The sequence below is a fragment of the Oryzias melastigma genome, linkage group LG1, assembly GCF_002922805.2.
Source record: "Oryzias melastigma strain HK-1 linkage group LG1, ASM292280v2, whole genome shotgun sequence".
NCBI classification, from domain to species: Eukaryota; Metazoa; Chordata; class Actinopteri; order Beloniformes; family Adrianichthyidae; genus Oryzias; species Oryzias melastigma.
Window position 1 is genome coordinate 25,877,825 of NC_050512.1, and position 25,437 is coordinate 25,903,261.

The 25,437-nt window shown below is 39.6% G+C and overlaps 1 protein-coding gene across 1 annotated transcript in view; it reads left to right on the top strand.

Annotated features, from left to right (window-relative positions):
• The window catches only part of sorcs3 (sortilin related VPS10 domain containing receptor 3), a 287,365-nt gene that overhangs the window by 201,676 nt on the left and 60,252 nt on the right, over positions 1 to 25,437 (top strand). The window contains exons 5-10 of the mRNA XM_024289874.2: positions 1,418 to 1,491; positions 4,525 to 4,589; positions 4,931 to 5,049; positions 14,160 to 14,249; positions 14,533 to 14,712; positions 21,086 to 21,232. Of these exons, the coding sequence (XP_024145642.1) occupies positions 1,418 to 1,491; positions 4,525 to 4,589; positions 4,931 to 5,049; positions 14,160 to 14,249; positions 14,533 to 14,712; positions 21,086 to 21,232 (675 nt within the window). The remainder of the gene's footprint in view (positions 1 to 1,417; positions 1,492 to 4,524; positions 4,590 to 4,930; positions 5,050 to 14,159; positions 14,250 to 14,532; positions 14,713 to 21,085; positions 21,233 to 25,437) is intronic.

Below are 25,437 nucleotides of genomic sequence, written 5' to 3' on the forward strand. Positions count from 1 at the left end.
CCGGCAACCCCGCGACCCCAAAAGGGACGAAGCGGCCAGGAAAATGAATGGATGCTCTATCCTATGCATGTTTGCATTGAAAGTTGAGTCATATGGACACCACAGGAAAGCGCACAGAACTTTTTTTTTTTTTTTCAGGATTTTTTTATCCTCGCTGGTGTCTGTGGCAGACATGAAATCTTGTCCACCTTTATCATGGGAATGCTCACACATCAATATAAGAGTGGGGTCATCTAGACCCCATAACATAGCACATGGGTTAGATATTCTATACCAATTACCCATCATATCCTGGTTTTTCAATGGAATGAAATTAATGTTATTCAATGTTATCCATATCTATCACTGTGTGTTTACTTGGAACTGTTTTTTTTTTATGTGTCTGGATCAGCTTTGGTCAACTAAGGTTTTTAAATGTGCTCTATAAGAAAAAGTTGATTAATGGTTGTAGCTTTTATTTGACCTTGGAATGGTGGACCCGATTTGGTAAGTGTAGTCTACTTTCAGAAAGTCCAAGATTTAGTGATGTAAGGTGGCCGAGAACTGCCATTGCAGCAAAAAAGTAACGGCAAGCATAAAAGGAAACTGTGAAAAAAATAATACAAATATCTGCAAATAAAAAAGCAATCTCAGCAAAAGTAAAAAGTAACTGTAAACATAAAAGTAATCACAGCAAACATAAAAAAAAATCTGTTGGTGTCGTTCTTCCGTTGTTGCTTACTTGCTTGCATCACCTTTTTTTATTCGCAGTTACTTTTTCATTTTTGCGATCAATTTTTTTTTTAGATATTTTTATTTTTTCTGCGATTGCTTTTTTGTTTACAGATTTTTTTTGTACAATTTCTCTCTTGTTTGCAGTTACTTTTTTTGCCACAATGTCATAACTTGATGTCTAAATAACTGAGTTCATATAGATTCAGTCTAGTTCAGAAGGTCACAAGACCTCATCCGCAACACAGTTTGACACTGATAAGCGTTAGCTGTGTTGGCGTATTCACAACAACATCCAACCAAAAATGGTGACAGAGCACCATGTTCTTCTCTAAATCGCTTTGACATCAGTAATCAATACCATGATTAATCCATATGTGAGGCACTTCAGATTATAGGCGCACTGCTATTTTTTGACAACTATTAAGGCTTTTAGGTTAATCTTGGTGCCCAAAACATGGTACATTTTAATAAAGTATAGACAGTGAATCCTTAACTTACAGGAAAACATGTCTTGCACAAGATAAGTCATACAACAAATAAGAGAAAATTCCAAGATGTTGTTTTTATCTCAGTCATTTCATCATTTTCAGACCAAACCTGCTTTTTGAGTGTCAGATTCAGAGGGATTCCAATCTGATGCAGATCCAACCAGCCTTCCTCTTGTTAACAGATCATGGTTTCTTCTGCTCTGTTCTCCCTGCAGTTGTACAGCTCACTAGACTTTGGAAGGAAGTGGCAGCTCATCCATGAACACGTCACCCCAAACAGGTTCTACTGGTGAGTTACCTCTTTTCACCTCTTTAATTGAGTGCATCGTCGTGGAGTCACGTCTGTGCTTCTAAGGAGGGCGTGCCTCTGAGCAGTGATGCTTCTGAAATCCTGGACATTTCATTCCACAATCAAAAACTCCTTCATTTTGCATATAAACCTCTGAGGGCAAGTTACATTCTACTTCACTTCCCCCCCTGCAAATATCAGGCACATAAATACTAAATTATTTTTTTTTCCCATCAGCAGTTGGTAAGGGAGGGGGGGAGTTTCTGCATGCATGCAAACTTGGAGGAGTCATGACTAATAATGGATCCGGGACGTTGCTGTCGCTTCTCATCCACTCACCTCTCCGGCGCACTCCCCTGTAGTGTACTCACTCTGTAGAAAGTGCACACTCATCACAAACATAGGGCGGGATCTCTTTTCCAGCTCACCGCTCCCCCTCTGTAGGGTAATGGGGGGAGGGGGGGTCTGGGATTGCCGTGGGCCATAATCCCCATGAATCTGCAGCTTCTTCCATGCAATTGTGTAGCAACCTGAAACAGTGCACACAACCCTTCGCTGTCCTTGCCCCATCGTGAGCAAAGGCGTTTAAAGGACAGCGGCGCTGCAACCTCCTCCTCCAGGCAGGAGTCCAGTTGGCCTCGTCCGTGCAGCAACTTCATCAGCCTGAAGGGATGTGAACCACTGCCACAAGGGGAGTGAGCGCTAATCCAACAGCAGCAAAGTAACCAACATCACCAGAGTCAGAGAACATCTGAGGATGAAAGCATTTAGGGTAGAAAAAACAAACTGGTACTGTAGTTTGTTGCTATTGTAAATGGAAGTTTTAAATGTGATTAAAAAGGCTTTCAAAGTGAAGACCATTATGTATGGACAGTGTGTGTTTTCTATAAAATGATCTTATCCAGCACCTCAGAGAGGTGCTTCAACTGTGGAAGGTTTTGAAGACCCACTCCAATAAAAAAAATGTGTTTTTAACATATTCTGATGGCTTTTTTCCCTCAATTTAACGTCCCTAGCAGTGTTTTGATTTTGATTCTGAAGTTTTTAACCAAAATCCTGCAACCTAAATATCATTAAGAACCATTTTTTCATGTTGATCTGAAGCCTCTTTTTCCAAAATATCCTCTGGGGGGGGCTTTTGGAGCTGCTCTGCAGAAATTATGTCCTACAACAGGGGTGTCAACGAACCAACCTGTTGTAGAAAATCCTTATTGGCTAAACACATCTGATCCAGGTAATCAGCAGCAAATAAGGCAGGATTTCTGGAAAACCAGCAGGAGGCCTCGAGTTTGTCACTATAGAAATGACACGTTTTATGATTTTGCCTAAAAATAGAAAGATCATAATTAAAAGACCACTGGGAACACTTTTAAAATAGATCAAAATATGATTCAAGTGGAACTTTTAATCCTCACTAAAGCACGCAAATTGTGCTTAACACTAATTTTCTTTTTTTTTTACCTATTTGTTTGTAAAATGTTAGATTTTTATTATAAAGCAGTTTTATGATTTTTGTTTATTCAGCACTGAGGGGTAAATTTTTATAAGTGTGCTGTAGAAATATATTTTTTCATGGTGACAGATATCCAATACATTCTTGTGTAAAAGCTGAGTGAAAACATGATCACATCTACCTTGAGGCTGGTTTTAAAACTCAAAGTACTGCCTTTCATTTCAACGCCTAATCACTCGGGCCCTTGCTACAAAAATCAACCCTGTACCTGTTCACTTCAATGTGAATCCACTTCACTTCAAGTCAGAAATAAGAACTAAAATAATCTCCAGCTATGTTTTATTCTTCAGATGTAGCATTCAAGATAGTTGTGCTCAGAGTGATTTTAAATTTACTTGACAACTTTAGTTGAAATGTAAGATCAAAATTGTTCAAAATGGGGATGTTTGACATGTGAGGAGGAGATCTCAAAGCAGCTTCGGTGAGCATTTCCTAACCATTGATATGTTTGATTCACAAATCTGTTTTTTGTGGGTCATGTGACCCATAATTCATCTAACACTTTTACTATCCGAAGCTAAAACAGTAAAAATCAGCTGATTGGATAACATCAATTACTTAAAATGAACACTTTCACTTGGAAAAACTTTTGATTGCAGGGTAATTGTGACAAAGTACAGTTAAAAATACAAAAGGGAACATCTGCATGGATCTAACTAGGACTTCAAAGGCATATCAAAATGTTTCTATTAATTGTTCCACAGTAAAAGTGAACATTTAAATGGAACGCCTACAGAGCTAAACTTAACAGGAAAATTATCTCACATTTGATGAAAAAGAAGTGGTTAAAACACAGAAAGAAGATGGTTAGGATTCCGGGAGGGTGAGTCTTTAAGGAGAACGCACACAGACTCCCCCCGCTCCACCATCAAATTTGGTCCATTATATTTGATAGTTATGGCCTTCCTTCTCACACCTATCCTCCACTGAATGTCATCTCCATAACTCTGAGTGGCAGTAAGGATGCTCGTTTGGGATGTTGGCATCACTCTCTTTTTAGCCCTTAGACGCAGATTGTGGCTGCAGAACAAATTCAGTTTGTTTGGAAAGTTTGAAGTAGGACGAGACAAAGGTTAACTGAACTCCAACACCAATGTCACTCCCATATGAGGCCACTATGAAGATTTTTGATCATAATTGATAAAAAAAAAGCACGGCGGTGATAGAATGATGATCTGGGCATGTTATGCAGCCACAGAATCTGGTTATTTAATTGGGTAGTTATTGAGTAGGATTTCCATTTATGTGTAGAACAAGGGGTTGTGAAATTACTGCTAAAGACAATTAAGATAGTCTCTACATTTGTGCACATCAATATCAAAACAGAGTTGGAAAGTTGACTTTATTGTGCTCATTTTTTTTCTGAAAAAGTAATAAAGTGGTTTGTTCTAGTTTGCCATGGGTTTTCCTCGCATATTAACACTATTTTCAAAACATCTTTATTTTTTAGCTGTCAGGCAAATGTCTTCCATTCCACAATTCATTCTCCTGTATTTTCTTTCTCCTTGAATTCTCTACAGGTCGGTTGCAGGTCTGGATAAGGAGCCAGATCTGGTGCACTTGGAGGCTCACACTCCAGATGGAAGTAAGTGTTTCCTTGACACACACAAGTGACAAAAAGGAGTGTACTGTAGAACACAACTCTAATCTTTTCCACTTTTTGAACTGAATCTTATCGTTACAAGTAGAATGGCAGTGTTACAAAAAGGTACAGATCCTCTGATGCCAGCTTGCAATGTTTGTCCCAACGAGCTCCTCGGATTTTCAAACACAAATGTTGTAATTGGCTGATAGATTGTTCCGTTTAGAAGCAGAAAATGTCACACACCACAAAAGGGGATCACAGATTGTATTAAACACATACTCCTGGTGCCTAAAGTTTACCAAGCACAGCTCCTTCATCTTCTCCGTATGTGTCTGTTCCAGATGTGCAGTACATCACATGCAGAGCTCAGATGTGCACGGAGGGTAACAGGAACTATCCTTTTCCCGGATTCATTGACATCAGCTCCCTGATAGTTCAAGATGACTACATTTTCATACAGGTGAGGCTCTGCACACACATGACCCTTCACTGCCCGCAAAGTGACAGATAAAGCTCTGATGAAGTGTGCTGGGTAGGCCTTATGATTAAGTCAATTCAATTAGGTTTAAATGTAACTTAAGGAATAATTGCATAACTACATATATGGCATTACCTGCAAGAATGCTAATGTCAATGCTGTAAGCTGAATGTGGCTACCTAAGATGCCAAAGCTGATAGTTGAAAATGCTGAAGCCAAAAGCTTGTTGAAATATTAACTAAGAGCCAAATTAGCCACAAAAAAATGTTAAAAAGATGTCAAATTTTGCCAATCAGCTAGCATATTGTTAAAATATTAGCTAAACTAAACTCGAAGATTTTCTGTTTTTGTCAAAAACAGCTAGCATAGTTCTCAATATTAGCTAAAGTCAAATTTGGTCTAAAAAACAAGAAAAAAAAATGTCTAAAATTGCCAGAGGAGCTAGCATATTGTTAAAATTTTAGATCTTCTTCTTCTTTTCCTTTCGGCTTTTCCCTTCAGGGGTCGCCACAGCGAATCAGTTCCCTCCATCTAAGCCTGTCTTCAGCATCCTCCACTCTAACACCAGCCACCTTCATGTCTTCATTCACTGCATCCATAAACCTCCTCTTTGGTCTTCCTCTAGACCTCTTTCCTGGCAGCTCTAGACTCAGCATCCTTCTACCAATATATTCACTGTCTCTCCTCTGAACATGTCCAAACCATCTCAGTCTGGCCTCTCTGACTTTATCTCCAAAACCTCTAACATGTGCTGTCCCTCTGATGTATTCATTCCTGATCCTATCCATCCTGGTCACTCCCAAAGAGAACCTCAGCATCTTCATCTCTGCTACCTCCAGCTCTGCTTCCTGTCTTTTCTTCAGTCCCACTGTTTCTAGTCCAAACAACATGGCTGGTCTCACCACAGTCTTGTACACCTTTCCTTTCATTTGTGCTGAAACTCTTCTGTCACACATCACACCTGACACTTTTCTCCACCCATTCCAACCTGCTTGCACTCTCCTCTTCACTTCTTTTCCACACTCTCCATTACTCTGTACTGTTGACCCTAAATACTTAAACTCCTCCACCTTCTTTATCTCTTCTCCCTGTAACCTCACTCTTCCACTCTGGTTCCTCTCATTCACACACATGTACTCGGTCTTACTGCGGCTAACCTTCATTCCTCTCCTTTCCAGGGCAAACCTCCACCTCTCTAACTCCACCTCCACCTGTTCCCTGCTCTCACTACAAATCACAATATCATCTGCAAACATCATAGTCCATGGTGATTCCTGTCTAACCTCATCCGTCAGTCTGTCCATCACCATTGCAAACAGGAAGGGGCTCAGAGCTGATCCCTGATGTAATCCCACCTCCACCTTGAACTCCTCTGTCACCCCTACAGCACACCTCACCACTGTCTTACAGCCCTCATACATGTCCTGCACTGCTCGGACATACTTCTCTGTCACTCCAGACTTCCTCATACAATACCATAGTTCCTCTCTGGGCACTCTCTCATAAGCTTTCTCCAGATCTACAAAGACACAGTGGAGCTCTCTCTGACCTTCTCTGTACTTCTCTATCAACATCCTCAAAGCAAATGTTGCATCTGTAGTGCTCTTTCTTGGCATGAAACCATACTGCTGCTCACAAATGTTCACTTCTGCTCTTAGTCTGGCTTCCACTACTCTTTCCCACACCTTCATTGTATGGCTCATCAGCTTTATTCCTCTGTAGTTACCACAACTCTGCACATCTCCCTTATTCTTAAAAATGGGCACCATCACACTTCTCCTCCATTCCTCAGGCATCTTCTCACCACCTAAGATCCTGTTGAACAACCCGGTCAAAAACTCCACTGCCATCTCTCCTAGACACTTCCATACCTCCACAGGTATATCATCAGGACCAAGAGCCTTTCCACTCTTCATCCTCTTCAAAGCCCCTCTCACTTCACCTTTACTAATCTTTCTTACTTCCTGCTCCACAACCGTCACCTCTTCTACTCTTTGTTCTCTCTCATTCTCTTCATTCATCAACTCTTCAAAGTATTGTTAAAATTTTAGATAATGCCAGATTATCCTGAAAAAAACTGGAAAAAAATGTGTAATTTTGCTGAAACAGCATGCATAATGCTTTAATATTAGCTAAATTCCAAATTAGCCTAAAACAATTAAAAAATGTCTTATTTAGCCAAAAACAGCCAGCATAATGCTAAAATAAGCTACATTCCAAATGATCCTAAAAACTCAGGAGTACCTGAATATTTAAACGTTTGAACAGTTTCTTTATCTGAAAGTATATGCAAAAGTTCACACGTTTCAAAGTGCACAAATTTTTTAAAGGATTTGAGCAATTTTTCATTCTTTTCCTATGGGGCATATTTTGCACAATATATTCTAAAAAGTATCAAGTTGATGAATTGATTTATCAAGAAAAATAAAATAAATAAAACAAAACAAAAAAAAGTTAAAAGGCACATATTTTTTAAGTCAATGGCTCAATGGATGTAAAACATAAATATAGTATTTTTATTCAAAAGTTTGCAATGGGACTCACTGGGTTTTGGCCAGTATATAGGAACACGTCCACATGGATCTTAGCATTAAAAGTTGTATACTCCTGGTTTAAGTATTTTTTCTGCTCCATGTGAAGGAAAACATTGTCGGAAAACATTTTTAAAAAATGTAATCGTACCCCTGTATCTACTGTCTCTGCTTCAGCGTCATAAATCATCTCTCATTCCGACCCCTTTTTGAGTGTGTGACTTTAAATGTTGTGTTTGTGGTCTGTAACAAGCACTCCTGTCATCCAGCGTTACATCAACAGTGGTTATGAGCCATGGGGATGACCTGAGATGACTGAGACTGTCTGCATCCAATTTGAAGTCAAATCAAAGCAAACGGTTGGGATGCTGCACCAGAAGAGGCTCATCAAGCACCAACTGAGTCTTTAAACTCCAAAGTTCAGAACTTAGTTAAAAAAAAACCTGGTCATGTCAGGTCTCAAACTAGACATCACATGAACTATTGAAAATAAGGCAAAAAATTTGGCCCACGTTTCTGGGAGAAGTTGTACTAAAATGGCACATTTTTATTGATTTTAAAGGAAACTAGCTGTGATTAATCTGCCAGCTTTCTGAAAGTAAGAGCAACTCTGTTGGAGCACATGAACTTTATCAGTTTGCTGGCACCGCCATCAGGTTTGTTAATATAATTTTATCACAATAAATAAAAAATAAAAAAATCCTCCATCAGTTTGAGGACTAAAGCTGTGTTAGTCCTTCAGTCTGCAGGGAGAAAGTTCATTAACAAAAGCAAAAATATTCAAGAAAACATTTCCAAAAGGTCAACACATTTGCAAGTTTGGTGCCAAATTATGCAAACCAAAGATAAACAAGCAAAAAAACTCAAAGTGCTGCATAAATTCACAGAGAATGCATATTCTAAAAAAAGACCTGTCTTTACTTTACTATGTTGTTGAAGCTTCAGTCACATGGAACAATATGGGCGGTTGACCATTTTGGGTTTTTCATGCCCATGATTGGTCATAGATTCGCTTCGGCTGTCCCAATTTCACCACACAGCGAGCAGCGAATTTGCCGCCTGTCCAAGAATGTGTTCCTGAGCTTGGCGCCATGAGGGCAGAGCTACCAGCTAATGTTTTTAGCCTTATCGCTACATGGAGCGGTTTCTGTGTAAATCTCACTTCCTATGTATAGTACACATGGATGATGTTGAGAGATCCGGGTTTTTTTTTTATTATGTAAAGTTTGACCAAAGCTTCTGTACTCACGTCTCCATTCATGATATCATTCAGAGATTCTTTCAGTACTGTGAGCATCACTACCATTCTGGGAGCTGTGACAGCCACTTCCACTGTGCTTCTGTGTCTCTGTGGCTGGGTTTAAAGGCTCACACTCCCGAATGAACAGAAAAATTAAAAGAAAAATAAAACATGGGGATGTTTTTTATTGTCTTGATAAAAGTAGAAAAAATATCAAAATGTTCAGTTGCCCTGAGCAGGTAGCCTTCACATCCTGCAGCGGCTCTCTATCTGCCGGTGTGGCAAGCAAGCGAGCTCCACTGGACGGCAGGCAGACCGGCATCGAGAGAGCCTCCACAGGTGCGACAGGTAGCTGATTTGCTCAGCGTGCATTCTGCCTATGTCCAACAGTTGCTGGAATGGGCTTCAGAAACCCCGTGGCCCCAGCGGATTAAGGATTGGATGGAAGTTCAGGACATTAATGCTTGCATGACTGATTTTGTATTCTATCCGCTGATTGAGTCACTGAAAATGTCACATGCCTTAAGCTGAGTCCCTGATTGGTAGATGTGATGTGGCAACATTGCCTAAATTCTGATATTTTTTTCCCCTTGCTCCGCACCAGTCAGCTGCATTGTCTTGTAGACAAATAGATCCATGTACGTCTTCGCTTTCCTCATCTGAGCTCAAAACTGAATGGCTCCAATGTTGCTCGCCATTTTGGTTGCAGCATGTTACAGTTGGGGTTGTGAGGAGCTGTAAACCAGCAGGAGAGCACAGAATATATGAGTGATGGGAAGTGGGGGTGGGGTTGCTCTGCACCAACAGTCCCGCCCACCACTCAGAGGCAAATTTCCTATTAACTACTACTGCTAAAAGCTCAAACTATGTCCTAGAAAACATCAATTAAAAAAAATTGGGCTAAAAACGGCATAATCAAAAATAAAATATCACTGCAAACACTTTTACACTTATATAAGATGATTAAAGTGAGATTTTAAACAAAATGTCACAGAGAAACAAGACTTTAGTTTATTAAACTTTCTTTTTTTTTTCTCAGTTTGTGTTAATTGATGCTTTTTGGATGTTGCTCATTTAATGCCGTAATTATTAAATTTAGTGCTTTAATCTTCGTTTTTTGCAATGCTATACAAGTAAGCCATATATTTATTTTTTATCTTTTAAATATAATAATATAGATGAACAAATGTTTGTTCATTTTTAGCTCAGTGACTCCCAGGAAGCAGGAGCAGTTTTTAGGACCGTCCCAGCTCGCGCCTGCTGCCTCGTATTAATCACCATTCCAGCAGCATCAAATCTGAAATTGTAATTTCCTGAATCTTAAGTAACACATGCAATTTATGGCATGTATTTTAATTTCCTCCACAGCTTGAACATTATTTACTTTGACATTTGCAAATGAGCTTTCATACATTTTAAAGTTGGCAGTGAAAGTCCGCAGCCATGTCAGTTTGCCTCTAATTTAGGAGCGCAGACTCTCGTGGCGCTTCGTGTCTCTCAGCTACTCCCTTTCGGGGAGTAAAGCGTCACATTTGCTTTTCCAGTTGTTGTTTTACCTCTTGGACATATTTTGCTCAAATGCAGTCTGAAAAAAAACATTTCCAGACCTTACCCTGCCATAGATCCTCAGAGCCAGCTAAGGGATAGAGTCCCTTACCGCGACAACACGTCATTTTTTTAGCGTTTGTTGTCCTCCTGTAGATTTCTCAGCCCTCATTATTTATTCTACACAGAACATGGATTTCTAAGAAATCAGATCACTTGAGCCACCTTCAGGCAAGCCCACGTCCCGAATCGGCAGCTCCCGAGACAAAGAAATGGAGTTGTCCAGCAAAGATCTTTCGATCCTGTTTGACCTCTGCGAGGTCTTTCAGGTAAACTCACAAGCTAACGTCCAAGCGCCTCCACTTTTTAAAGTCACAGATGAAAGATCCTCGAAGGGATGGGGAAAAAAAATCAATCATACCAATTCCTCTTAAAGTTCAAACTGCCGGCGGTTACCCGGCCATCGATCTCCTGCTCCCTCATTCGATTGCTTGTGGGAATGTTCTGCTGTGCTCACAGTTAGGCCGTTCTTCCCCCTCCCAACGCCACTTTTCTCTGGTCTTGAGCCACACGGCGCGGTAACAGGATCAGTAACAGAACCGCCGCTGTCGTGCAACGTTAATGCTCGTCTGCAGCGAGCCTGCAGCGGTGAATTGGAGGTTTTTCTCTAATGAATTTCATGTTGTTATTGTTTATGGGAAGGGAAAGTGGGTTATGAAGCTGCTGCCTGATATTGCTCCATGCGTCGGGACGAACAAAGTACTTGTTTTCTGTGGCCTCGAGGCCAATGGCGACTCAATTCCCCATCTGCCCAAAAAAAAAAAAAAAAAAAGACCCGAACAGCTTGGAGTGTTTGCAAAGGCTCAGTGTCGTTCTGGTCTTGGACAGCAAATACCGTCTGGTTAGGGAAGTTGATTTTTTTCTAGTGATGCAAAAAGCAAATATAAACAAATATAAATATTTGACAAATGAAACTACCATAATCCATCCATCTACAGAACCCGCTTGTACCCCTTTTGGGGTCATGGGGTTACTGGACCTTATCCTAGCTATTGTTTGGTGAAGGTGGGGTACAACCAGGTCACCAGTTTGTTGCAGAACAAAAATTGTATACATATACACATTTTACAAGTACTAACCCTAGAGCAGAATGATGGGAGTGTCAATATAAACATCAAAATATCGATACTGATACATCATCAATTTTGTATCAACTATTCTAGTAAAGGGATCCAAACAGTAAATGAAATCGTTTTGACTGTTGACCTCTATAAATAGGACGTTAAAAGTTCTCTCTGTTGGTCTTTGCCAATTTTTTGACAATTTAAAAAATAAACTCTCAATTCCTGAAAATATAGACTAAAACCATCTGTGTGCTGCCCCCTACAGGTTGAAACGAGGTATTACAACTGAATTTTGTGATTAGTCTGGTGTACCACGACATTTCAGAAGTGTCACAGGATTGTGCTCTGCAGTTCCAGTATAAAAACCCTGTCCACGCTCAACACCGAGAGTTGAACCTCACAGCGCTACCCTTGGCTCTCCGCGGCACAAAGAGTGGCGGAGCAGTGAGATGTTTGGGCGTCCTGAACCTTGTGATTTTTTTCTTATTTATAAAAAGATCCTTTACTTACCTTAAACTAATCTCACTGTCAATTACAGATCCAGACCACACCTCCTCCGCTCAGCCCGCCTCCCGTTGCCCCGCCCCATTTTTTGGGGGCATTTTTCAAATTTGGGCTGAGAGTGGAGTCAGCCTCCAAATGTCCTGTTTGGTTAATAAATGGGAAAATTAAAGTGCGTCATTTCTAAATATGTTTGTTTGTTAGGTAAGTGCCGAAACACCCCCAGCACAGTGAAGCGCTCCATCAGTCATGTGACCAGAGGAGCCGGGAGCTGTGCATGTCTCTTTTAGCAACAAGAGTAGGTGATTTTGAAAGAACGACTTCTTATTTTTAACCTTGTTGGTGGCCATACTTGGCTATGCTTAAAAAAAATAAATAAATTACCAGTAATCTCCATCGTTATTGGTATTTAATATTTTACTCAAATAGTTATTGTATTGTATGCTAGCTTTAGACTCACCTGCAGGTTTCCAGGAAAGCCGAATGATTAGTTAACAATTCTGTTGCTCCTGTTTATTACAGCTAAGCTGACAAATCAATTGATGCATGCCAGCTAATACTTTTTAGTCTGCACTTTCTTAAAAATCAAGATGTGCAAAGACAAATCTGCAGTTTGTTTGATCGTCTGAGGTTTAGTGGTTACATTTTTAGGTTTTCAGTTCAAATTGACTTGTTCTTATGAATGCAGCACAGAAAAAGAAAAAGTCATGCCCGTTTATTCAGGCCGAGACAAACTCCCCCCGTTCCCTTTGACAAACACGTGTTAGGAAAACAGAACATCTCATCAGGGAAAACACCAGAGGAAAGATCTAAATATAAAAATTAAAAATAGCAGCTGAAAAAGCTTTTTCTGTTTTTTTTATCATCACTTTTGCATCAGACTGTTATGATTTAACAACAACAACAGAAATTCCCTGCTGTAACACCGTCTGCCACTCTTCTACTTACATACAGCCTGATGCAAAACTGAAGTTGTGTTAAAAATTCATGGGCTTCTGGTCACCTTACAGCAGAAAAAAAACTGTACACATTCACAAACAGCTTCAATACAAACTCACAGTTTATCTTTCTGCTCTTGCGAGTCAATAAAGTTGCCACTGACGGAACCCCTGTGAGCGGTGTAATTACATCCAACATCCACTAGATGGAAGCTCAGGTTCTTTTGCTGTAGGCGGAGCAGGTTTAGCATGCTAGATCATCTTTTTATTTATTTTCAAAGTGCTCCAAGTTGTCTTTTAATCATGATTTTGACGTTTTTATCCTAAAAAGAAACTTGTGTTGTTTCTTGGACATATTTTTTGCAGATCAGCAGTAGATCAGTTGTGGGTGGGACTATAGGCGTAGAGTAAGCCTACCCTTACTTCCCATCATCTATTTGTTTATACTCTCTCACAAACCCAACCTAACATTATCGTAATGGCAGTAATATCAAAGCAATCCAGCTGTACAGTTTTTAGACGGATGCCAGCTCGAATGAGAAAAAGCAAAGACAAAGCAAAGAGCGGCAGAGACCTTGTGGCTCGCCAGTTGCAATTTGGATGTAACAACTACAAGCTTTTTCCAACTGCATTTTTTTTTTTGTCTGTTCTGATTTATCACGAGTTGAATAACAAAAAGACTCAGAAATGCAATTTTAATCCTTATATTGTTTTTATATTTGTGTTCGCTCATGTTAAAAACTCCAAAAATACAATTCTAATTGGATTAGCTCTTTAATGCTAACATGTGTGGCCTATCTTGATGTTTTATCACTTTAAATTGATTTTCAGAAAATGTAACTTTTCATTTGACTTTACAGGCTAAACAGTTAGTCTAAAGGCTTAAAGAAAATATCACTACAATGCTGTTTATTTATGCAATTAAACACGTAAATGGTTTGTCATTTGTGAACTGAAAGCCTAAAAGTTTGCTTTTATTTCTAAATGATGGAGTCGTAGATGTTGTTCACCTTTCGGCATTTCAGTTCGGGGGTCACCCAAGCAAAACAGCTTCCACATATTTTTTCCTTGCAGAGATTTTGTTTATTCCAGATGCCCTTCCTGAAACAAACCTGTATTTCACCTGGATTGGGACTGGCAAAGGGAAACCCAGACTTGCTCCCCCCTGTGGTAACATAAATTGTAATAAACGGATTGTACTTCTGTGTTTTAGGTTCCTACATCAGGACGAGCCACCTACTATGTGTCCTACAGGAGAGACTCCTTCATAGAAATCAAACTTCCCAAATATTCCCTGCCTAAGGTGAGCAGCAGCACCGGAACATTTATTTTTTAATTTTTTCTAACAGATTCAGATCCAAAAGGATGAAATCATTGAAGAAAACCTTTTCCGAGATAGTTTTTGAGTGAAACCTCTGAGCGCTTTACTTTAAAGGGACCTCCTGATTGAGTGATACCGCTCTGGACGTCTGCAACTATTTATATTCACATCACAGCATTGATCTTTGGAGTCCACATGTTCTAATCCATCACCCCAACACCTCCAGTCATATTTCCTCTTCATCTTTATTGCGGCTCCCTGACAGGATTTACACATCGTCAGCACGGATGAGAAGCAGGTGTTTGCGGCGGTGCAGGAGTGGAACCAGAACGACACCTACAACCTCTACCTGTCCGACACACGGGGGATTTTCTTCACTTGGGCCATGGAAAATGTCAAAACCACCAGGGGCATTGGCGGGAACCAAATGCTGGACCTCTATGAGGTGGGAACTTTGAGACTTTTAACTGGTTTTCTGTGTGAGTCGTCATCTGGGAAAAGGTCTTTAAAAGAGTTCAATGGACACCTAAACCAGATTGTTTTTATCAATTTATATGCAACATAAGGTTTGCATTGACATAGACCCAATGATGAAAACTAAGTACAAACTGAAGATGGAGAGAGAACAGATTTATTCATAAAAAGTTAAGTGATAAAATATAGACAAATAAACAAAAGGGGGAAAAAAAAGAAAAATAACCAAATGTTCATTCTTGGTCAAACTATAGGTTGAGAAAGGAAGTTGTAATTTTGTTTTGGCATAAAACATATTTGGTCATGTCACTAAATACCATAAAACTATTTAGTGACATTTACTGACATTCAGATTTAAGATTTTTAATGTTTTAGTTAAGTTTTGGCTTAAGTTAAATTAAAGCAGTTTTTGGATATTGGCCATTGACTGTGCATGAGAACTGGACTGAGTGACTTTGACGTCACCAGTAAAAAAGTGACTTGTGTTTAGCTCCTCTCAAATAAAATCAAATCAGTCACATTTTTTTCGCCGATATGGACGCCAACCTTTTGAAAGTTTGAGGGCGGGGCAGCGAGCACTACAAAATTGCATTGAGGCATCTGATTGGTCATTTTATAACTCAATAAACTAGAAACAAATATCATGACAAAAATAGGATTTGCAAGAAGCTGTTAAAAAAGGTAATGGAATACAAATTGTGACAAATATAATTACTCGGTTATAGCTGTTTATTTCTCAATAAAAGTCTATGGAATTTTGGCTTCTTGGAGGAAGCTACCTTCTATAGCCTCATTTCCACTGACCATTAGAGTGCAGTTTGGTCCAGTTTAGACAGTCCACTCAAAGTTAGGCCGTCATAGTGCATAGAAGCTAACAACAACAACAACAGAGGTCATCCAGCAGCTCATTTCTTTCCGCTTGGTTTTGGTTCTTCATATATCCAAAGCATTTCATGTTGTTTGAGAGGAGAAATACAGGCGGATAAGAGCAATACAGCCGTTTTCTTGTACTGACTAATTTTAATGTTAGCTCCATGCTAACTGGACTCTTCCAATTTTCTATAGAGCTATAACCAACGGGGGTCCAAAAATGGTGCAGTTCAGTCTGGTTTAATAGGTCAATTTTTTTATAAAAACGCTCAAAATACCAGACTTGACTCCACTGGATTGTTCAGTGGAAACAAGGTATTTGTGTCCCACCTCTCATTCCAAACAGAATGGTCCCTCAAACTAGTTCTCATTTAGAGTCAATAGGATTGGCTGCAGTCAGACATTTTCAAGAGCTATTTGTTTATGCTTAGGTATCATGATTGTTTCAGTTAACTTTGGGCAGTAAAAAGCTTTGGCACTGCAGGGTTATATTTGTTTTTCATTTTTTGAATTTAAATATTTCAATAATGCAGTTATTTTAGGTTTTTTAAGCATCTTGGTCATGTTGAACTTGTGTTTATTGAAAAACTAGACAAACATTACTAGGATAGAAATTAGGGTTCAGGTTTTTTTTTAAATAACCTAATATGAACCACATATTTGAAGTACTTGGTTAAATATATAAAAAACACGCTATACTTAAATGTATTCTACATATTCACAAAGGTTTTAGAACACTGGAATAACATTGCATTTATGGTTAGATCCAGAAATGTTCCTGATTGGCCTTAGAGACTAATGTTTATTTAAAAACATACTGAATGTTTAAAACATTTATAGTAATTTTAATAGTTTTTGAACAAGAGCTTAAAAAGTGTGGACATGAGAGATGTAGATACTGTTTACACATGATGATAATTTTTCTAGTGACACGATGACTCTTTTAGTCGTAAAGTTTGTTCTGGTTCAATGTTTCACAGTCTGCGCTTGTCCTTCCTCTCAGTGGACAGTTCCAGGAGCGAGAAAGGCTGAATGGAAGTCAATGCTGTGATTCTTGGGGCTTGTAATGACCTTGTTAGCTTACTGGGTACCCGCTGTATGTGTTTGCATTCATAGCAGGAGAGTATATTGCCTTTCCTCTGCGCTTTCTGCTCAACCCAGTTTATCACTCCTACACTGGCAGGTGTGACAGAGAGTGAAGGAAGGAAGTGAGATATTGGCCAGCTGCAGTGACAGCAGGGTTGTAATTAACAGCACCATTACTTCTCCTGCCCAGCATGTGGATGTGTGCACAGGTCTGAGTGTGCATGCAGATCCTGTTTTCCATGCAGCGTTAGTTTAGCTCCATGATTTCCAAAAGAACTCGACTAACAACCGTAAGTTAAAACTCTCGGATGGATGAGTAAAAAAAAAAAAAATGTGTGCAGAATGCAGGGAGAGGGTTACCAATGCAAAAAACAGTCCCTCCCTTTACAGAGAGGGTTAATATTCTGATCTTGTCCAAAAGGTGTTGGGATTTTAAATATTTCAATGTACAAACATTTTGTTCTACATTTTAAGTAATACAGACATTTAATTACATATTTTTGATTGTTTTTTTTTTCAAGATTGTGTCCCCAATTGTGTTTTTCATTCGGTAAGCTTCTTTAAACTCTCTTAGGAGAATTTGGAATAATTATTGGGAAGTAATGGTTTGTGGCTTTACATTCAGAACTTGATCTAACTTACAGTTCACCTTTGGTTCTATGCCAGGGTACGTTTGATCCCCAGAGTACGGCTCGTTTGGTTGCTATATTCACTTTCTTTCTGTTCTCTGGAACAGAAAGCTTGATTCTCACGGTCATGTCTCGGCACCGTTACCAGGATGACTGTACAGTATTGTAAGGACAAAATATGACAAAGTACATTATGATGTCAACATGAAACACTATAATGTGACCTGTGACCTAGTACAGGAATTATCTTAGATTCAAATCTTGAATCTTAACCATTGTTTCTTAACCATACGTCAAAATGTGACGACTCGGGTAATGACCATGTGTTGGTGTGGTAAGTGTATCGTTAAGTATCTGTAGGACTATTGTTAACTCCTTTCACTCATGAAATATGGGTGATGTTGCAGTATGGGGTCCTTATGCCACACTCTAGTCGTCAATAAGGTGGACGTCCTGGCCTGTTACTGACTATGTAAGTCACACGTAGGATGTCCAGACACCCTTACTTACCCCTTTGTTTTATCTAAATGTTCACTATGACCTTTCTCCTGCAGAAAACATGTAAAAAAATGTGTATGATAATTTTCACTCCACAAATTCATATGACTTCGGTATATCATGTGAGCCACCGGCTTGCTCTGTATGGGTTTTCCCATTTTTTTGCCTACAAACAGTCCATGTAGACCTATAGGGGCTTTTGTGACCAAGGCTTAAATTATGTGTTCCTGTTGTAATCCTTTAGATTTAATATATGAGTTCTATCTGGTGTTCAGAAGCCAACCATGACTGTTCAAATTGAACGTTTCAAGACCAAGAATGCTCCATTTGATAAATCACATGAATGAAAAAGGGTATAGGCTGTGGAAACAGTTCAATGTTGGGGAAAAAGTCTTCAGTCAGTAGAGTGAGTGAGTTTGTTTTGTTCCTCCTCTTAAAGTTCATGTTTTCTTCCAGAAGTGTCTCAGCTCTCTTCTAAAAAAATCTATTATTCTTTCTCCACACAGAAAATTGGCCAATTATCTCCTAAATTAGAGGTATTATTTTATTGTTAGTCAGGCTGGATAAGAGCAATTGCTGCAATCACAAGCCGTCATTGTGCAAACTGCTTTCTATTACCATCAGGGCTCTTCGTCACCCCATCAGCTTCCTCTCCATGGGAGAGACGGATTAGCAGGTGGCTGCTGATTGGCTGGAGTTCAGAGTATCAACAGTCATTTATCTCTTTGTGTCTCGCCTCGCTGTAAAACAGATCCCGATGATTGATTGAAGACGTGAAGTGGGTTGTTGTCGGTGGAGAGAATTAGCGGGTGATGATGATCTGACTCTTCACGTCTGTGTTTTTTCGGGAGCGTGCCCAAACCCACAAAAGCGTAACTCAGCAGATGACTCGGAGAGTTTATCACTAAATCGCTTCATTTTAAATGATTGGTTATTCCCGGCTCTTCAGGAAAGACGCTTCGATTTCTCTGCTTTGATCACAGCCGGTAAATGGGCTTTATTCCTTGTCACGCCCTGAAACTGTTAGATGAATAAATTAATGAGACCATGAGGTTAAATTAGTCAAATTATATTTGACCAAACAAAATGATCTTATTCAAATCTGGAGTTGATTTTCTTCTTTGAAGCTGCCCGATATATTTGTGTTTGTGCATTGAGGAAGAGTTTCCAATCTCTTCAACAAACCACAACAACAGCATATGAGAAGAAAATGTGTGCTAATACCATCACACCTCATCATCTTCTCTAAATTCCCCTCTTTTACCTTTCTTCAGTGCCCTTAAACCTGCACGAACCCACATGGGCTTTAAATCAACCTCAAATCTTTTAATAGCAAATGGTCACGTTAAAGTTTTTGTGAAGTATCCAAGGTTGTTATACCTTGTCCAAAACATTAAACTATTTTATGCTTTTCAGCAGCAGAGATGATTTTTTTCCCCATATTTATTGAAAATGTTGGGTTGTGTCCAAATTTACCCCCTAACTTCTAAAAAACTATATGGTACGGGACTATATAGTGCCCTGGATTTTAAAGGTAGTTCGGACACCAGGCTCACTACTTTTGTTTTCTTTTTCTAAGCACTGGATATGACATCACTGATTTCACAAAGTGAAAATCAAATCAATACAAACATTTCCCAACATTTATTTATGACTCCATTGTGTTCTAATGGTGAAAATATGGATGATTTATTGAAATATTACATTTGAACACTTTCGAAATTAGCTCGACCGCAATGCATTGTGGTCTATATCAACTAATCTGGTGAGCATCGATGCAATCTAGTTTTTTGCAAAGACTTCTGGGAAATTTCAAGTGCACTCAAATTTGGAATTGGTAGATTCGGACAGTACTAGAAAATGGCGAACGCACTATAGAGTGCATTATATGGTAATTAGGAGGGAATTCGGACACAACCATGGTGTGCTTCATAATGTGGAGCATCCTTTAGTAGTTTTCCTTTAACTGAACTCACCTGGTAAACTAATGGTTACAGGTGTCTGAGATCGATTTCAATGATCCAACGAGCTCTGAGATATAATCCATTATCCAATATCGTCCATGATTTAAATTGAACAAAGAGTTTTATCTTTTGACACTTAAATGCAATTTGCATAATAATCTGGAACACATTGTAGTTAGAACGTCTAAAAAGCTTAAAAATATATACAGCAAATTCTTACAAATTCTTTATTTGTCCAGGTAAAAATGTCTAAAATTAGTCAAATCGAAAAAGCTGAGGAGAATCATTGCCAATAAATGTAAAATATTTGTTGATACTCCTTTTTGGCTTTGACGCCAAAGTAGTATGTATTTACGTAGTAAACATTTTGATTTTGCTTCATGTCCCACTTTTACTTTGTAGTGAAACTTGGGTCTGATGTTCGCCTCCACACTGATAAAAGCAGAAGTTATTAAAAGCAGCTGAATGTTCCTGTTTTTGCTCACATGCTGCAGCTGAGTCGTCACGCCGTATTTTCTGTCTCATTTCCCCTGGCTGGCTGCAGAGAGCAGATATTGTCGCTGCAAACAGCTAGCAGATAAGGGAATTTCAGAAACTGTATGCCACAGAACAGAAACCTCCGTCCTGTACTTTGTTGTGAAGAAAGAGGTGTGGGAGTGAGTGGTGGGTTGAAGGAAACGTATGCTGGTGGGCATCCATGTTTGCATACAGGTATCTGTGTGTGTGAGAGACAGGAAGAGAGTGGGTGGAGACGACAAATAATAACCGCAGCGATTGACAAGTGAGGTTGGAGGAGGGCCCTCATTAACCGCATCCATCCTGAACGCCATGTTTCTATGACAATGTCAAATATGCTGCCTATTAGTGCCACTTACAGAGCCGCAGCCCTTCAGGGAGGGAAGCTCATCCCAGTGGAGGCCTTCACCATGGCAACCAGTCCAAGTGACTGTCCTGTCCATGGCATTCCACACTTTGAAGCAGGTAGTCTAATCCCTGCAAAAGACATCGGTTTGGGTGGAGGAGTTTTTGCTCCTGAAAGTTCGGTATAGTGTCAGAACATGGACATAATGGATCCAACAACTTCAATATACTCTGGGGGTTTCTTTTAGAGTCAAGACTTTGTTGGCTTGTGGGATCAACAGCTACTGATAAAAAAGACAGATGGTTTAGCTTTAAACTGTTATTGAGGAAATTATAGCTTTTTATACTACTGTTATAACTGTCATGTAACTTTTTGAAATGTGAAGAACATTTGTTCCTCTGCTTTAGTTCATTTATCACCGTCTGTATCCATCAGGTGGCTGGAATAAAAGGCATGCTGATCGCAAACAAGAGACAGGACAGCCAGGTGAAGACCTACATCACCTACAATAAAGGCAGAGACTGGAGGCTGCTGCAGGCTCCGCCCACAGACCTGGATGGGAATGAAATCCATTGCATACTGGTAAGACTTTTAAAAGTACTTGAAAGTTGTAAAAATGACATGTAAATGCATAATAGAGGAGTGACAAGAAAGAAACACTTGACTCCTGTGTGTTCCCGTCGAAGTCTGATGCCATAGTTCTCAACCGTTCTCTCAGTGGGTGGAGTGCTCATGCCTCAGGTGGAGGAGTTTACATATCTTGAAGTCTCGTTCACGACTGAGGAAAGATTGGAGTGTGAGATTGACAGGTGGATTGAAGCTGTGTCGGCCGTTATGCGGTCCCTGTACCAATCCGTTGTAGTGAAGAGAGAGCTGACCCAGAAAGCAAAGCTCTCGATTTACAGGTCAATCTTTGTTCCAACACACACCTATGGTCATGAGCTCTGGGTCGAGACCAAAAGAACAACATCCCGACTACAAGCGGCTGAAATGAACTTACTCCTCAGGGTGGCTGGGTGCTCCCTTAGAGATAGGGTGAGAAGCTCAGTCACCCAGAGAGAACTCGGAGTAGAGCCACTTCTCCACATCGAGAGGTGCTAGTTGAGGTGGTTCAGGCATCTGGTCCAGATGCCTCCCTGGGGAGATGTTCCAGGCATGTCACACTGGGCAGAGGCCACGGGGAAGACCCAGGACACGCTGGAGAGACTACATCACCTCGGGGTCCCCCCGGAGGAGCTGGAGGAGGTGGTCGGGGAGAGGGAAGTCTGAGCATCTTTTCTTAGACTGTTGCCCCCGCGGATAAGCAGAGGAAGATGTATGGACTGTTGGATGTTCCTGTCTGACAACCATTGCATATTTTAGGATTTTTTACAATATAATATCCATAAGGTAAGAATCTGTAAACAATTCAGTGGATTAGTAAAGTTCTGTTTTGGGTGACAAAAGTTGCATTTGAACTGTCATTTTTTTTTATTTGTATTAAAATTGCCAAAGGTTTAGACTTTTTACGATGGTGGAGAAAAGTATAAAAACTATTGCCTCCAATATATGTAACCAAATTCCGCAAGAGGACCTGGCTGCAGACATCAACAGAACCAGAAATTATCGACCAGAACATCCATATGGTTGAAAAAACTTAACTGGCAGCCACAGTTTTTCTTTAAGATTTTTTAAAAGTTTCTCTAAAATTCTTGAGACTTTTGGGTTAAGGTTAGTGGTATAGCTAAGGTTAGGGTAAATTTTACAATTTTCACATCGGGCCAATGATGACAGGCGCTATCTTGTCTGCAGCCAGGTCCCTCAAATGTAAAACACTTCCCAGGAATGTTTGGACTAAATCCTAGTGGATTGGCTGTGGATGTCAATCCTTTCATTTACTGTGACACCTTATGTTTTTAGTCTGTTGCTCTTGATCTGTTCTTGAAAATGTTGTAGTCTTATATGATGGTGTGACATCATCCAAAGTGGAAAAATACAATTTCCATGCAAGTGTTTTCCGGTGATAAGGAAGTTTCTAATGTTCATTCTTGGTGAAACAAAGGTTCAGCTTTGGAAATCAACTAACGCACCCACCATCATCTTGGTACCCTAACTGAAGGGGCTGAAGAACAGTTGTCTTCTGTGAGGCCCTTTCAGACTTTTCCTTGCATCCACTTATCCAGAAATCCTAAGTTTCTTCTTGCCTCTGTCAACTTTTCCAGCCCTTCTTGATCAAACTGAAATCTTTCCATGTCAGAAAGACATCATCTCCCCTGCAGGTTATGTGTCTGCCCAGAGGCCTCTCCCTGCTGGGAAATGTCCAAAACACCTCCCCTGGGAGTCATCCCAACCTGCCTTAATTGCCTCCTTTAGATGGCGAGGAGGAGAAATTGTCCTCCGAGCTCCTCCAGGATAACTAAGCTCCCCGAGGGCGAGGCCTGCTAGCATTCGCAGGGAGCTCATTTCAGCCAATTCCATTTGCAATCCCTGCCCATAAACAGGAATGAGTATGCATATCCAGCGCTGCACATCTTGTGATGTTGCTTAGGATAATATTATTCATGAGTTCATTCATCCTCAAAGCAGAAATGAGAGAAAAATCATTAAAATAAGTCACAGACTGTGTAATATAAACTAGTTTAAGTAGCTGATTTAAAGATGATGGGGATTTATTGAGTCTGAGCTCTTCGGGGGGATCAGTCCAGCTCTTCAGTGACAGCAAAGCCACAAATGCCTCCAGTCTTTATGTCTGGTCACATTGGCAGCAGACTCTAGCCTGAGGATCCTGGTTGGAGAGCAGCGACTTCAAAATCAATCTGAAAAAACAATCATTTGATGCCTAAAGAGAATTTTACCACCGTTGCTTCCCGGTTGGAGCATCAAGTTTCTGCTTCATTCAGCCAAATCCTTAAAAAAAATGTCAGATGGTAAAACTGGACTGAATGAGACGCTCGTAGAATCTATTGATTACTTCATGTCAAAAGACGTGCTATTAAAGAACCAAACACAAAGCAGAATAGAGATAAAATTAATTAACAAAAGGAACATATAATGTCATAAATATACTCCAACTGTGGCAAAATATTTCTGGTCTCTGTAAAAGCAAAAAAGGATCCTTTTTGTCAAATGCTGCATTGTCCGTTTATGTGGAGAGTAAATTTTCATGACATTGAAAAAAAAAATTATTTTATTCTTTAATTAAATTAGACATTTGTTTAAGCAGGTCAATCCCTTTAAAAACTTACTCCAATGGAAATTGTGTTTTAACATGTTCTTGTAAAGGTTTATTCAGACTGGACACATTTGGTTTGCTTGAAGTGAACCAGAGTTTGTTTCCCCCAATAATCTGGAACTACTTTTCAATCTGGGATACATGCAACCGAACCCAGTCTGAGAGCCAGGAACCGCTCTCAGACCCATCTTTTGTGGTGGTCTCGGTTCGTTTCCAATCAGGGCGAGTGTCGGTTTGCTCTGAGATTACTCAGTCTGAAAACAATTTGTTGTTGGAGAGGAATAACTGGACAAAATAGCCACCATAGTCGGTAGTCACTTCACGTTAGGAATAAAGCGACCCGTGAGCCTCGGATGAATGTGAAGCATCGATTGGCGTTTTGTCAAAGAGGACATAATTGGCGTAAATGTTTACTTATAAGAACGTTTATTTTAACACAGCTGAAAACACTTCTCCCATGCTTTTCTGTGTGTTGCACTTGTGAAAGAGATGGAGGTTGCTCGGTAGATTTCAGTCGTTTTATTCTCCAAAGACATGAAACACCAACTGCAATTTTTTTTTGGTATCACAAACCACAACCTCAACTAACATGCTAATCTCTCCGATTCTGATTATCTTCTTCTACTCTGTTTCGCTTTACTCAAAATCCAGCAAACGCCACCTAGTGGTGATTTAAAAATGCACAAAATGCAAGGTGCTTTACACCATTAACTAACAAAAATAAAACAATTGTGGGGTGGCTTCTAAATTATATATTTAAAATTATAAATAAATAAAACAAGTACATCATAAATAAAAACGACCATTTTAATGTTTTCCTCCATACATATCTTGTTACTCGGCACACAAAGCTAGCTTGTAGCTTGATCCTTCTTACAGTTCAATGATGAGACACGGCAACTCATTGAAATGTGGTTGGGTGAATGCAGTCTCATCAAAACACATTGCTTCTCACGTTGTTTTCCCAACATTCTGTTCATCATAAATAGTGTACCTTTATACCCAGCATCTCCTCAGTACTGCAGTTGCTAACATTCTCTGAGTTAAAGCACACACTGCACGTCTTCTTGCCAGTAACCGTCTTCCAGCCTGCCTCCAACGTATTAACGCAAGTAACAAGTAAAAATGTTTCGTTCCTGACGTTCAAAACTTGTAATTGAAATATAAAGTTTAATAAGTTAACTATCCCGACAAGGATTTTAAAGTGCTGCACCTCCGACTTTCTCTTGTTAATTTGACCCGCCTTGTAGTTCTTGGCCAGTGACTGATGAAATCTTTAGTCATGGATTTTTTTTTTTTTTTTACAAAAATATTCTCCGGTAGACGCTAGTCTGAATACAGACCAAATGCAATCATCAGGACTCAATTCAGAACAAATTAAGCGAACTCGGTCCAAACCAACAGATTTTCCTACTCTAAATACAACCTAACATTTTTCTCATGATGGAGGACGTATATAAAGAAAATTAAGTTTAAAACTTAAAATTTCAGTATTTCTTGATTCAGATCATGAATTTTTACAAGAGTCCTGATTCGTGATCAAAAAAGCAGCACAAAAGGTGATATGACAAGATAT